Source organism: Electrona antarctica (genome assembly GCF_951216825.1).
Source record: "Electrona antarctica genome assembly, chromosome: 5".
Classification (NCBI taxonomy): Eukaryota; Metazoa; Chordata; class Actinopteri; order Myctophiformes; family Myctophidae; genus Electrona; species Electrona antarctica.
The window spans coordinates 40,002,918-40,019,358 of NC_136810.1; the positions used below are offsets into that span (position 1 = coordinate 40,002,918).

At 43.8% G+C, this 16,441-nt stretch overlaps 1 protein-coding gene across 1 annotated transcript; it reads right to left on the reverse strand.

Annotated features, from left to right (window-relative positions):
- Positions 1 to 600: 600 nt before the first annotated feature.
- lrrc10b (leucine rich repeat containing 10B) lies at positions 601 to 2,077 on the reverse strand (the record flags this gene model as incomplete). The annotated part of the gene is made up of 1 exon (XM_079500588.1): positions 601 to 2,077. The coding sequence occupies one exon, from the start codon at positions 2,075 to 2,077 to the stop codon at positions 893 to 895; it is 1,185 nt and encodes a 394-aa protein (XP_079356714.1). The 3' UTR covers positions 601 to 892.
- Between the last annotated feature and the right edge of the window lie 14,364 nt (positions 2,078 to 16,441).

The window sequence follows — 16,441 nt, forward strand, 5'->3', positions numbered from 1 at the left end:
CTTTTGTTTTAACAAAAAACTTTTTGTTTTAAGTTTAATGAAAAAAGATCACTTACTCTACCTTTAACTTGATATTGGCCATGCCTTGTGATGTTTACGAGTGACACTATGGACTTGCCTTATATGGTGAGGTACCCCAGCTATTCATCCCTGTAATATTTCTCTGGCATTCTCTCGCTCATTTTTGGCACTGACGCTCCTACAATTGCTTACACAGAACTGACAGGGGTTTGGTGGTTGTGTTTAGTTTGTAATAAATATTTTGCAAATCCATGTTCCAATACACATTTACATACGCACACACACACACACACACACACACACACACACACACACACACACACACACACACACACAAACACACACACACACACACACACACACACCACACACACACACACACCACACACACACGCGCGCACACACGTCGGAGTGTGTAAAAATAGCAACCCTTAAAGCAGACACTGGCGTCCTTGAAACCTTTTTCTGTTCCCTGTTAACATATATCCTTGCATAAATGATTGACACTGACTTGAACAACAACAAATATTTAATGAGGCAAGATTGGGTCTCCCGTGCAAACTCAGTTGAATTGACAAAACTGTATGACATTGCACCAGTCGTGTACTCTAGAGCAAAAGACAAAGTAAAACACAGTAAATCAAGCAGACAAACACACACCGAACAGAGTCCTGCCCTGACCTGATAGTTGAATTGAGATGTCAAATGTGCCATTAAACCTTTACAGCCACAACGCCCTGTTGATTCATTATTCACAACTTATACATTTGTTGTTTGCAGTCTTCTTTCGACCGTATAGGTAAACCTAGAGTCGGTAATTGATACAAGCCATTCCCACATATAGAACTTGCAGCAACTTTATCCAAAAGTGTCATGGCCCTTCTTGTTGTTTTTCCATGTCCTCCCACTGCTCCTCTGTGTACTCGTAGGCCATCTCTTCCTGCTCGTACTGCAGCTCCTCGCCCTTATACTCCAGCCCCTCACCTTCACATAATATTAGCTCCTCTGTCTCATACTCGATTCCCTCCTCGTCATATTCCAGTTCAGCTTCATCGTACTCCACGACTTGTGCCTCGGCGTCACCCTCCTCCTCCTCCGCGGCGGTGGTGTCCCCTGTGTTCAACTCGCCATCCTCGTTCGCTTTAGCACCACTGTTCTTCAGGATGCCGTGAATGACCGGCTCCTCCGCCGCCAGGGCGGCCTCCAGCGCCTCCTTCTCTTCCTGCTTCAGCCGTCGTCTCTCCTTCCTCGCCTCCCGCTCCTCCATGAACTCTGCCGCTCCTTCGCCGACCAGGATCACCTCCTCACATACCTTTGGTGGAGCTTCCACGCCAGGATTGTGGTCGTAAGAGAACAGGTGCAGGTTGTGCAGGCGCTTCAGGCTCGGGAACTCTGTGATTTTATTTTTGTCCACGTCTAGTATCTCCAAGCCCTCCATTTGCAACAGAACCCTGGGGAAGGTCTCAAAGCGGTTCCCATAGAGCCATATCCCTTTCAGGTTCTGCATGCGAGTAAAGTCATTGGGAAGTGACCGCAGCCTGTTGAAGGCCATCTGAAGGCAGCGAAGGTGGGGCAGCTCATAGAGCAGTTTCGGGAAATGCATGAAATAATTAGCATCCAACCACAGGCACCGGAGGGCCTGGAGATTCACCAGCTCGTCCGGAAGGGTCATCAGCCGATTATTGCCCACATACAGACGAGTAAGGTTGACGAGCTGGCAGACGGCCAGTGGAATATCATCCAGCTTGTTAAAGTCCAGGGCCAGTGTTCTCAGGTTTGTTAGCTGGGGCATGCTGTCCGGGACGGTTCTCAGGCCGTTTCCGCACGCATACAGCTTCTCCAGGTGAGTCAGTCTACAAACACGAGTTGGCAGCCGCTTGAACTTACGGTAGCTAAGATCCAGCACGGGGTCCCCGCTCTCCAGCAACTCCTCGACCCCGAGGGGCAGCTCTGGCTCAGGCTCTGGCTTCTTCTCTGGAATTGGTACATCCTCATCATACCCCTCTCCTTCCTTCCCTTCCTCCTCTCCCTCTGCCTTGCTGGAGGAGCTGCCCATGCTGTGTGTGGCCACCACTGTCGGCCACTGACACCCCGCCTGTGAGTCAGGACAGGGTCATTTGATGAGGTAGTAGTGGATGTGTTGGGTCAACCCTCAGCAGCACTGCTGTTGTTGTGTGCCGGAGGAGCCCACATGCAAGGCCAACATCTATGAAGGGCATCTTGGCTCAGGCCACTTGAGTCGACAGCCCTCCAAGTGTCAAGTGTCTCTTTTCCCCTTCATCTAGATAGCAACATTTAATTAGCTATAGCAAAAACTGGAGAAAAGTTTGATCTAGCAAAAAGATGAGTAATAATAATAATAGTAATAATAATAGTAGTAATAGTAGTAATAGTAGTAGTGGTAATAATAATAGTAGTTGTTATAATAGTCGTTGTAGTTTAACTTAAAATACAGTTGAATTTTGATTAGACAAATTGCTCTTCAATAAGCTGCTTGCAATTCAGGAATAAAGTGCTTTATTGTTCTCTAAATTAAAATGAAAAAGACTTCCCCAACACTTGATTCTCACACTCCTTACCCAGGGCAAATGTCCAACAGTCCCTTTTCACGTGTTCAATAAATTCATTCAAGACTTTTGAAACTAGCCATTAATGGTATCTCAGTCTAGAATTGCGACGATATTGAGCCTTTGATCTTGGTATTCATCTTAAACATAGTTAAAAGTTCAAATAGGCTAGGCAACACAGACAGTCCGATCGATAGTCCCAGCAGTCCCGGTGTCGTAAATGACAGTCAGTGATCTGGTGACGGCAACGTGACGCGCTTAATGGTCGTCTCTGTGCGCACATCTGCCACAGCTTCTTCTAGTTACTGTAGGGCTCAGTATCCAAAAGTTGTATTCCGCTGTAATAAGCTGAATAAAAAGTTTCGAAAAGCTCGAACGCCAAGTTAAGATCCACTCTCACCACTCTGCTGAGTCTGCTCTGTTGTTGACTACTCCTGTTCTGTCTCCCGTCCATCATTGGGAGCTTTGCTCCCCCTGCCTTAGCAACGGGAACAAGGCAACAGTGCAGACACATCACGTGGTCAAAGAGCGTGCGTGCGTGTGCGTGCGTGCGTGCGTTCGTGTGACTGGTGTGAAGGTGGGACTGGGAATGTATTCCTATTAACAATAACAACCCCATTTAATATAATTTAATAAAGACTGCAGTGACGAGACAATTAATATTAAGGTACATTAATAGTGTAATGATATTATTATTAATATTAGGCTACCATATAGTGTAGCTGTAGCCTATATATAGCCTACTATATGGGCACCATGAATATGTTACAGGCTATAATTATATATTATTCTAGAATCTAGAATATATAGCCTATAGGCCTAGCTAATATTCTAAGATATATAAAGTAGGTTTTTCAACTAAACTAAGCTCCTTAAATTATTTGCTAGCAGAAGAATTATATTACATTTTCTGGTGCAGGGTGTCATAGTAGCACTATAACCTTAATAAATATTAAATAAGCGTTAGACGGAGACCGGACATCAGCTGCTCAACATATTTATTCAGCTTCCACATAACAACTGCCCCCACTAGGCGGCGTCCTATCCCCACACAACTCTCACAACACATCCGCCCTTCTGAGTAGGCTACATCATGAATAGTATACTGTAGCAATTAATAATAGTATATTATTATTATTATTATTATTATTATTACAATTATTATTATTATTATTATTATTATTATTATTATTATTATTATTATTATTATTATTATTATTATTATATAACTAGGCTACTACTCAGCAGTTCACTAGTTGTATTATGGAGTGGCTATTTCTCCATCCCATTTGTTTTTGTTTCAGTCTCTCATATAACTAAATCAAAAATCACACCTGTGTGAAGTGAGGGGCGCTCTTATCATCTTACAACATCAATTACAACATAATGTTTGTTTAAGCAACGGGTGCTAATGTTTGTTTAAGTCCTCAAAACAAACATTAGATTTCTCTTTATTGTATATGGCGTTTTCTTAAACAAACTGAGGGGAGTATTTTGCCCCATACGTCACTCAGAGCCACGAGAGTACCTTTTATCTAATTGAAAGTCCATAAGGTACCTCGGGGGGTTTCTCTCTATGGTACCGCTTCTTGACTGTCTCTTGGCCCCTTGGAGATGTAGAGTTGGGCCTCTCAGCATCCTGGCTGCTTGGATCATGGGCTGTCAGCTGGCGGAGCAGGATTCTGTGGATCTTCAGTTTCGGTCCTGGTCCTGAAGGTGACAAAATGACTTCTGTTGCGCCGTAGGATCCCTCTGGGGGTCTCAACGAGGTAGGAGCGTGGTGCGTCTGCTCCAGCTGTCACTGTCCATTTTTCTTTCATATCAGACATGGTCACCAGGGTGCAAGGTGGCCATGTCATGGGCTCTGTCTCTGCTGTTTCTCTCTCTCCCTCTGTTCTCTCTCTCTCAGGCCCCTTTTCCACCGGTTGGTTCCCAATGGGAACCGGTTCAGTTCTTTTTGGTTCTTAGTCCATGAGCCAGCTCCAAAATTGGAACGTTAATTATGAATTGAGTGGGCAAAACCATACCTACCGGTATATTAGATTGTTATCATCATGAAACTTCCCCAATTGAGTACTTACACGAAGACAATCATTTATTGTATTACAAATTTTACATTTTTGAGTGGTGCAAACCACTCCAACAACCAGCTTTGTCTGCGTCTATGTATGTGTGTACCTGTACGTGTGTGTAGTGTACCTGTACGTGGGACCCAAAAAAATGAGCATGGTTACTATGGTCACTGACATTACGTCAGACCACAGCTGATCAGGATATATAAGACCTTGCACCACTCAGTTCACACGGGTGTGATTTTTGAGTGGTGCAAATGAGGCATTATGTAGGAAAATATGCAAAATAATCGAAAATATGAAAAAGCTACTACTGTGGAAGGGTATCATGTATTAATTTACTTGTATTGATTCTATAAACAACTAGAACTGCACTCTGTCGAGTGCCTACTTGCTTGTTGCACACAAGTAGCAAGCTTAGCGCGCAAGTACTGTCGACCACTACAAACTGTCAAATCGCAGCTTCTCTGTGAAAGAATGTTTGAAATATTGAATTATTAGGTTTAGCTATTTGCTACGTACCTAGTTTTTGCATGTAAAAAAGTAGTATTGTGTAAGTATGGTAAGAGACGGCTTTCGATGGTGACGTATATGTCGATCAGTGTCGGGTGGATTAAAGGAAATGCCTCTATGTATATGTATATGTAATTTGTAAGTTGATTAGCGGTATACTGTGGTATACTGTGGTTACTTTGCGTATGCCCGTTTGATGCGTATGTATCGTAGCAGCATATGACGTCAGGGTATAACTGGTATAACTAGCTTCTCAATGATGACGTAATAAAGATGTGGATTAAAGGACCCAATGCCAGGGTGTAATTGGTTTTCGATGGTGACGTAATGACGATATGTTTTAGTGTCGGGAGGATTAAAGGTAATGCCCCCATGTATACATGTATGTAATCTGACACCACTGCCATATCAAGCACAAACTGTCATTACGTCATACGCTGGCACGGCGCATATGCATCAAACATCGCCCTGGACGAAAACTATTACTTGCGCGCTCTGCTTGCGCAAGTAATTTAATATAGGTTTATGTTTATGTTTATTTTAGATCCCCATTAGTCACTGCCTCAGCAGAGACTATTCTTCCTGGGGTCAGATTACAATAAAGAAAAAAAGTTTAACAACACAAAAAATAGCAAAACATTTTGAGCAAATATTAAAATAACAATTAAAGAGCTAATAGCCTATACAGTATGCACATTCATGTAGGCCTACATACCAAGGACAATTATCTTAAATTGCGAAAGTTATATGCATTCAAAATATATCTTAAAGTACAGTACATACAAAACCAATAGAATATATACCAGGTCTAGTTTTTCCCACCAATTTTGGAGCTCTGGTTCATGGACTAAGAACCTAAAAGAACTGAACCGGTTGGGAACCAACCGGTAGAAAGGGGGTCTATGTGCTGTGACATTTGGCCATCCTGGGTTGAGGCAACATGAGAGAACTGGCAGCATGGTACGCAGTTTTCTCCCCATCAATAGCTCACCTGGGCTATGTCCATTGGCCACTGGGGTGGCCCGATATGTCATTAGAGCCACGTATGGGTCAGTTCCTTTTCCCAGAAGATCCTTCACAGTCTTCACTGCCTTTTCAGCCTCCCCATTGCACTGAGGATATCTAGGGCTGGAAGTCACATGAACAAATTTGGCCCCCGATTTTACGGGGGCCAGTTTCGAATTGCAGCCGTCCGTAGGTGCCCTTTGAGAGTGGTTTTGAAGGAGTCAAGGGATTCGCATGTCTTAATGACTGTTGGTAGGGTGTTCCACATTTTGGTGGTATAGGAGCGAAATTAATTTATTCCCTTGTTAGTGCCGAATCTGGGTTGCACATGGTTTGTTGCGCTCCCTCTGGTGTTGTGGGCGTGGACTTCATTGACATTAAGGAAGTATCTAGACAGGTACATGGGTATCTTGGTAGTGTATCGAATCTTGTGGACCAGACCCATTGCAAGATGCTGTACTCTGTCGTCAACCCTAAGCCATTCCAGCCTGTCAAAGTGGGCAGGGGTGAGGTGGGTTCGGGGAGAGAGGCCAAGTAGAAGTTTGTTTTTGGAAGTCTGGAGCCTTGTTTTAAGGGCCTTTGAGGTGCTGTGGTACATGCATAGTTATATGTGATAGTAGTAATGCAGTTATAGATAGGAAGAACTGAATTCTAGATATCTTGAAATACAATTTCTACTAGTAAGAATGTTACTATGGATATCTTTAATTACAATTATTACTAGTGAGAATGCAGTTTTGACTAGGAGAAACATGGTTTTGGATATCTAAAACATATATTACAGATAGGAGGGTGATTCGATTAAAAGTTAAAATGGCTTGCCATAAAAGTGATGTCATTTCTCCTAGGAAGAATGGTGTTGTGTCATTGTGGATATCTTAAATTACAGTTTTGGATAGGAGGAATGTCATTGTGTATATCTTAAATTACAGTTTTGGATAGGAGGAATGTCATTGTGGATATCTGAAACGTTAGTTTTGACTATAGGAAGAACTGAATTACAGATATCTGGAATACACATCCAGTCTAGCTATTGAATGTTAAAACGGCTTGCCATACTGTATTTTCTCAGAGTGCTGATGAGAATGTGCTACTGTCCTGCTACTGCTGTTCCATCGAGTCAGTGTTGACTTACGGCATCTCTGTGGTTTTCCAGCTGCACAGTGGCAGAAAGAAAGTCACTTCAGGGGGTCATAAACACGGCCCAGAGGATCATGGCATGTCCTCTTCCATCTCTGGAGGACCTCTACAAGAGACACTGTAGCAGGAGAGCCAACAGCATCCTCAAGGATTCATCCCACCCAGGTCATCTGCTGCAACTTATGCCCTCAGGGAGGCTCTATAAGGTCATCAATGCAAGGACAAACAGACTGAAAAATAGTTTTTACCCCAGAGCAGTCACAGGCCCAATCCCAATCCGCTCCCTTGCTGACTCAATGAGCCCTCACTGACCTCAGCTGCGCGTTCATGTGAAGTCTGCGAGGGCTTGAGGGCTGTCCCACTTGAAATCGGTAAGTCAGTGAGGGCTCAGCCCCGCCCCTTTATGCACCCTTTGCCAAAGTCAGTACAGCGTCGATGCTGACTTTAGCTGACTTTGGCAAATAAATTACCCACAGTTCATAGCGTTACCAGGGGAATGAGGGGGATCCTCCAAACGTCAATCATTTAAGTATGCAAATTAGTTATGTATCGCGGTTAGAATATCAACAAACACAATAGTGCTTTCTCACTATTCTCAAAGGGAGAAGGAATGGAAGGATAGGCTATATATTTAATAATAATGGAAACATGATGAGAAATGACTAATGAGCAGAGTAAAATATGGAAATGCAATTTATAATGAATATTATGGATATTATTATGAATATTACAACCACTATCACACAGGAAAGTGTATTTATAAAACTAATAATAAAACGATCAGCTTAAATACTAAAATAGACATGATAGACATGTATAAATAGGCCAAGTATGTAGGCACTGGCTGTGAATAAGGACCGTTTTTTATAAAGTGATGTCATGACTCATGAATGGCGGACTCATCTTCAAAGTGCTGTCCCATTTCTTTCACAACAATTTGGAGCCCTTGCAGCCTCACACCCTCACGCACTTACAGCTGACGTCACTAAAGTCAATGAGGGTTCAGGGCTCAGGGCTTGAGGGAGGCGATTGGGATTGGGCCATAGCTTTAAACACTGTACACTTGAACTCTGACACTTTATGGACTAAAGGCACTTAGGCTATACTGTGCAATATGTCTTAATGTATGTTTTTTTTAATATAGAGTATTATGTCTTTTTGTTTTAAATGCACTTGAGCTGGATTGCAAATCAATTTTGTTGTCTTGTACAATGACAATAAAGATATTCTGAAGTGTGAAGTTGGCCGACGGGCCAAGGCTCCAAAAAGACAGAAGAGTCCAAGAATGCCCTTTTAGGGTTTTTATTCACCTTTCCAGTCCAGTGCAGATTATGGTACAGTGCAGCCTCGGCAAAGACAAAGACGAAAAACAAGATTTGGCCAAAATAACAGTTGTACAAATCATAAACATACTTGAAGACAACACTACTGAACAACACCTAAAACAATGAGAAGCTGTAACAGGCCATACCCTTACTTTCCAAAGGGCCCTGGCAGCTCTCACTTAGGCTGTTACCTGTGTGTCAACCAAGGTCTCACTGACACACATCACCTGCAGGCTCCCTTTTATAGGAGTGAGACATACCAAACCCTATCACAGCAAATTGGCAATTCAATTAACTCACCATAAGCATACAAAGGCCAAAGCAAAGTTACTATATTTACCCAGGGTAACTGGACTAAGCATCAGATACTTGTTTACAGCCAGGCCCTGCTCATAGAACATTTCATGGTAGTGGTTCAATGCCTTGCTCAAGGGCACTTCAGCGGTGGTAATTTTAACGTGCCGGTCTGGGGATACGAACTGGCGACCTTCCGGTATCAAGACCGCTCCGCAAACCGTTCGGCCACCGCTGCCAATGAGTTAACACACCATTACTGAAGGTTTTAACATTAACTTAAACATTCATACACAAACTATAGTTTCGTTTTAAATAAGATTGCTCTCGAATCAAACACCCCTCATCCTCTGCAGCACTTGGCACCTTCCCAATCAACAGGAATGCCACTGCAGCGGGGAGGTGTGACTCACAATCACTTCAACTTCAAATCAATAAATACATTTAAAACAATTAGTATGGCCTGGGCCATGGCTCAGTGTTCCAGGCACCTTGGCTGGCAATCCAGTCTGGCAGTGTGCCGTGGGTTCGACTCCCGATCCCGACGGCCTTCACTGCATGTCTTCCCCCCCATCTCTCTCCCCATTTCCTGTCAGCCTACTGTCTGTCCCTCCATAAAAAAATAAAATAAAGGCGAAAGCCACACAAAAAAAACATAAAAAAAACAAAAAAAAACAATTAGTATACTTCAGCAATGCATTTCAGTTACATTATCAACTAGAAAAAGTGCCCTTCTGGGCACAGGTCTCCACCAGGAGGATAGGAGTGTGTGTGTGATGTTTGGCAAAATGTTTCAAGGTTCAAGGTTAGCTTTATTGTCCCTTGCGGGAAATTGGTTTGCAGCCAGATCATAGTAAAAAATACACACAACAACAACATTCAATACAAACTACGGTCTAAGAACAGGGCACTAGAGACAGAAAATTCATAACATTCAATAGTAGCAAAGTCAGCAAAAGCGCATTAGTGGCAATAAGTGCAAAGTGCAAAGAGGCAGGAATAAAGTGCTATCTGCTGTTCAGCAGTTGAATAGCAGCCGGGACAAAGGATAGTTTGAACCGATTAGTCTTTGTAGTGGGCACCCTCAGCCGACGACCTGAGGGCAACAGTTCAAACTCAGACCGAAGTGGGTGATCTGAGACCTCCAGGAGGGAGGAGGCTCTCTTAAGCATCTGCCTTGTACAGTTCTATGAGTTGGGCTTGGGTTCTCCCAGAAATCTTACTGGCCACTTTGACGAGGCTGCTGAGCCTGTTCTTGTTTGCCAGGGTCAGATACCCTGGCAACCATACCATACCGTACCAGGCAACCATACAAAACATAAGAACAGATTCAATAAAACTTCTGTAGAAAAGAGTCATCATTACAGACGAGACATTAAAGGAACGCATTTTCCTCAGAAAAAAAAGACGCTGCTGGACTTTTTTTGATGTAGAGGCAACATGAGAGTCAAAGGAGAGTTTGTTGTCAAGAACGACACCCAAGTATTTATAGCTCTCTACAACTTCAATTTCTGTGCCCTTAATGAGTGTAGGAGCAGGACTGGGAGGAGTCCTTCTAAAGCTGATGATCATGTATTTTGTTTTGGTCACATTTAACTGTAAGAATGACTTGTCACACCAGGATATGAAGTCATTGACAACTGGCCCATGCTGTACTTCATTGTCTTCAAGAAGGCTAACAATCACAGAGTCATCAGCAAATTTGACAATATACCTGTTAGGGTGATTGCTACAAGGAGCAATATAAACGTGTGTGTGTGTGTGTGTGTGCGGCTTGGCCTGTTGTAGCGCCACCATGAGGCTGATTTGAAAACTGTCAAGTGGCATTTCTTCCTCAGCCTAGTGGGAATATGCATGCACAGTTTCGGACGATCGGACGCTGCGTTGAGTAGTTGTGGCGATTTGTACAAATCGGGTACAAAGCGGGCTACTCCTGAAAAGTTTAGAAGCCAATCTTAGGCAATGAAGGTGGATTATGAGAAATCAAACAAACCCGTCGTGATCACATGACTATGGAGAGCATGTGTACCGATTTGCGTGAAATTTGGATAAAATCTGAAGGAGTAATATTAGAAAATGTGTTTTACATATGTCGGCCTCCTGGTGGCGCTATAAAGAGCAGATGTGAAAAATTCCAGGCAAAGGTTTTTCCTTTGCCTCTAGGGAGTGTGCATACAAAGTTTTAGACAGATCTGTGCAGTTGGAGGTAAAAACACTTTTCGGCCAGTTATAGCGCCACCATGAGGCTGAGTTGAAAATGTTCACGTGGAATTTCTTCCTCGGCCTAGTGGGAATGTGTGTGCACAATTTCACAAGATGTGTTCATGATTTGCAGCATTTTGTTTGAAACTGAGCACTCCTGCGAACTTTGGAAGCCAATCTTAGCCAATCAGGATGGAGTCTGAGAAATCTGAAAGACCCGTTTCGTTGAATGGCTCTAGAGAGACTGTGTACCAATTTGCGTGATGTTTAAATTTCAAAGTCGACTTTGAAAGTTCAAAGTCAGAGACAGTCAGAGACAGTGACGCAGAGACAGTGACGCAGAGACAGTGACGCAGAGATAGTGACGCAGAGATAGTGACACAGAGACAGTGACGCAGAGAGAGTGACGCAGAGACAGTGACGCAGAGACAGTGACGCAGAGACAGTGACGCAGAGAGAGTGACGCAGAGAGAGTGACCTGGGACAGTGACGCAGAGACAGTGACGCAGAGACAGTGACGCAGAGAGAGTGACGCAGAGAGAGTGACGCAGAGACAGTGACGCAGAGACAGTGACGCAGAGACAGTGACGCAGAGACAGTGACGCAGAGAGAGTGACGCAGAGACAGTGACGCAGAGACAGTGACGCAGAGACAGTGACACAGAGAGAGTGACGCAGAGAGAGTGACGCAGAGACAGTGACGCAGATAAAGTGACGCAGAGAGAGTGACGCAGAGAAAGAGAGAGGTTGACGGCATACTATAGCATGCCGTTTTTTCATCATTTTTGAGGATTTGAAAAAAATACGAAAATCACTCCGAGACCATGGACTATATATAGCCCATGGACTTGTAATACACACACGCACGTGCGCACACACATACACAGGGTACAGTACAGTACAGTACAGTACAGTACAGTACAGTACAGTACAGTACAGTACAGTACAGTACAGTACAGTACAGTACAGTACAGTACAGTACAGTACAGTACAGTATGGTAAGGCACAGCACAGTACAGTACAGTACAGTATGGAACAGTACAGTATGGGACAGTATTGTACAGTACAGTATTGTACAGTACCGTATAGTACAGTATGGCACAGTTCAGTACGGTACAGTACAGTACAGAAGAGACACAGGTCTCCACCAGGAGGATAGGAGTGTGTGTGATGTTTGGCAAAATGTTAGGAGTAATATAATCATGTGTGTGTGTGTGTGTGTGTGTGTGTGTGTGTGTGTGTGTGTGTGTGTGTGTGTGTGTGTGTGTGTGTGTGTGTGTGTGTGTGAGACGCGGCTTGGCCTGTTGTAGCGCCACCATGAGGCTGATTTGAAAACTGTCAAGTGGCATTTCTTCCTCAGCCTAGTGGGAATATGCATGCACAGTTTCGCCACGATCGGACGCTGCGTTGAGTAGTTGTGGCGATTTGTACAAAACGGTTACAAAGCGGGCTACTCCTGAAAAGTTTAGAAGCCAATCTTAGGCAATGAAGGTGGATTATGAGAAATCAAACAAACCCGTCTTGATCACATGACTATGAAGAGCAACTGATTTGCGTGACATTTGGATAAAATCTGAAGGAGTAATATTAGAAAATGTGTTTTACATATGTCGGCCTCCTGGTGGCGCTATAAAGAGCAGATGTGAAAAATTCCAGGCCTCTAGGGAGTTGGCATACAAAGTTATCCACAGATCCATGCAGTTAAGGTAAAAACACTTTTGGGCCAGTTATAGCGCCACCATGAGGCTTAGTTGAAAATGTTCATTTGGCATTTCTTCCTCGGCCTAGTGGGAATGTGCGTGCACAATTTCACGGAAATCACACGATGTGTTCATGATTTGCAGCATTTTGTTTGAAACTGAGCACTCCTGCGAACTTTGGAAGCCAATCTTAGCCAATCAGGATGGAGTCTGAGAAATCTGAAAGACCCGTTTCGTTGAATGGCTCTAGAGAGACTGTGTACCAATTTCTGTGATGTTTGGACAAAATCTGTAGGTGTACTGTCCAAAAACGTGTTTTGCACAAAGCGGCCTCCTGGTGGTGCTATAACAGGCCGTTCTGGAAATTTTGGGGCAGAGGTTCATCGTTAGCATCCAGGGAGTGAGAGTGCAAAATTTGGCATCGACCGGGTTAACGGTGCCGGAGATTAGCTGTTCACAGACGGAAGGACGGACGGACGGACGGACGGACGGACACACACACGGACGGACGGACGGAGTGCAAAACATACTCTCTCCCCATGCCTTCGGCCTGGTGGAGACAACAATTAATTGGAAGCAGGTGTAGTAAAGTTTATACACTCTCCCAATCATTGTCTGTGTATAGGGCACGGGCTGAGACACCTTAATAGACGACGTCACACTGATAAGCAACAGCATGCGCGTGCATAACGGCAGCAGAAGAACACCACCTCTCATAAGATGCAATGGAAAAGTTCTAACTGCACTCACGTGTAAAAAGGAAGAGGAAGAATGATTAGGATTTTTATTGTGATCTCTCGCCCTTGAAATATATAATCCATTGGTTTCTGTTGTGTTTGAACAATAATAGCAATTCAAAACAGTTGTCCTCAAAACCACACCTCCAGTCGCTGTCATAAGAACGGGAGGTGTGCTCATGATAACGGCAGCAGAGCCTGTTTGTCCATGGCTGCACACGCACCTGCAGCCCATCAAGTATAATTTATGCTTCGTCCCGCGATGGTGTCGCGCACGCAGACCTCTATGCTCACAACAGTCGCACTCTGGGCTCTTTGGTGTAGAGCACATTAAAACCTTCTACAGAAACCTAGGTGTTTGTAAAGACGATTTTAAACTAGTTATGGTAACAACTGATGAGGTACTTAAGAAATTGAGTGCCCTCCAACCCCACAAGGTCACTGGCCATGACAATATTCCCTCGAAATTTCTCAGAGACTCAGCCATCTCTATAGCTCCAATCATCACCCACATAGTAAACCTCTCCATCAAACAGGGACAGGTCCCCCAAGATTTCAAACTGGCCAAAGTAACCCCCTTGCACAAGAAAGGGAGTAAATTAGACCCCGGCAACTACCGCCCTATTTCTATTCTAAGCTCCCTCTCGAAAGTGATGGAAAAAATAGTCTATGAACAGGTTGAAAAGTATCTTGCCACAAATAAATTAATGTTCCAATCTGGCTTCAGAACATCCCACTCCACTGACACATGCCTTCTCTATTTGAGCGACCACATCAAACATGAGGTGGATGCTAGCAAATACTGCGGCATGGTCATGCTGGACCTCCAAAAGGCTTTTGACACCGTGAACTGCACTCCATACTGGTTAACAAGCTAAAAGCAATTGGTTTCGATAGCACATCAGTGAGCTGGATGCAATCCTACCTGGAGGGGAGAGAACAGATGGTGGAGGTGAATGGAACACTGCCCCACCCCCCCCCCCCCCCCCCCCCCCTCCCAGTGAGCTGTGGCGTTCCACAAGGAAGCATACTAGGGCCTTTACTGTTCCTAATATATGTAAACGACATGACATCAGCTTGTGACTGCAACTTGTTCCTGTTCGCAGATGACTCGGCACTGCTAGTCTCGGACAGGAACAAACTGCAGGTTGAAAAGGCCCTCAGCTCTGAACTCGGTAGAATCTGCACCTGGCTCGCTGATAACAAACTATCTTTACACCTGGGAAAAACTGAATCCATTCTCTTCGGATCTAATAGTAATCTCAGCAAGGCAAATGGCTTCTTGGTTAGAGTGGGTGACAATGTTATCGCACGTAAAGATGAAATTACCTACCTAGGTTCCATCCTGGAGGCTAATCTTTCCGGTGATAAAATGGCCACCAACGTAATCAAAAAAGTCAACCAAAGAACAAGATTCCTTTACAGGATCTCCTCACTGGTCAACAAAAACACCTTGAAGACCTTAACAGGACCCCTCGTACAAGGTTTCTTTGACTATGCATGCACCTCCTGGTACCACAGCACCTCAAAGGCCCTTAAAACTAGGCTCCAGACTTCCCAAAACAAAATGGTCAGGCTCATAATTGGCCTCACCCCCCGAACCCACCTCACCCCTGCCCACTTTGACAGGCTGGAATGGCTTAGGGTCGACGACAGAGTACAGCATCTTGCAATGGGTCTGGTCCACAAGATTCGATACACCACCAAGATACCCATGTACCTGTAGATACTTAACTAAACTAATGTTAACGAAGTCCACACCCATAACACCAGAGGAATTGCAACGAACCATGTCCAACCCAGATTCGGCACAAACAAGGGACTAAATTATTTTCGCTCCTATGCCACCAAAATGTGGAACGCCCTACCAACAGTCATTAAGACATGTGAATCCCTTGACTCCTTCAAAACCGCTCTCAAAGGGAACCTACAGGGCTGCAATTCGAAACTGGCCTCCGTAAAATCTGAATCCCCCCCCCCCACCGCCCACTCCTTTTTCCCCTTACTGTATATGTTTCTTTTCCCTTTTGACCTCCCTTATGATGAATTCCTGTTCTGTTCTTTGACTATATAGAAGTGTCTATTTGTACGTCTCTAAATGTTTTGATGAATTGAACAAGGTGGACCCTCTTGTAAACAAGTGTAATGCTTAATCGGGTTGTCCACTCACAGTTAACAGTCTTTGTATTGAGTTTGTGCTTGAAATGTACTGTAATTCTGCAAACTGTTAATAAATATTTCAATCAATCAATCAATCAATCAAGCATCCGCGATGCGATGTGATCTTGTATATCAGCTGTTCTCTGCGTGCAGTACTGTTGCGCTTTGAAGTATAAATGTCTCCTAGGCTGCACCTCACTAGCCAACACACAAGAGAGATTGAAATGGACTGAAACCAGCGCTCCCCAAAACATGTTTGGAGATCTTTTGGAAATTGATTACATGAAACAGTCACCCGTGCGTCGAGTCCCAATGTTTGTAAACAAATATATATATATATATATATATATATATATATATATATATACAAGGAAAACAAACAAATTAACGGAGCTGAACGTGAATCCCCCCCACCGCCCACCCCTTTTTTCCCTCACTGTATGTTTCTTTTCCCTTTTTACCTCCTTTATGATGAATTCCTGTTCTGTCTATAGAAGTGTCTATTTGTACGTCTCTAAATGTTTTGATGATTTGAACATGGTGGACCCTATTGGAAACAAGTGTAATGCTTAATTGGGTCGTCCACTCACAGTTAACAGCCTTTGTATTGAGTTTGTGCTTGAAATGTACTGTAATTCTGCAAACTGTTAATAAATTCTTCAATCAATCAAATCAATCAATCGTTTGCACCATCTACTGGTACATC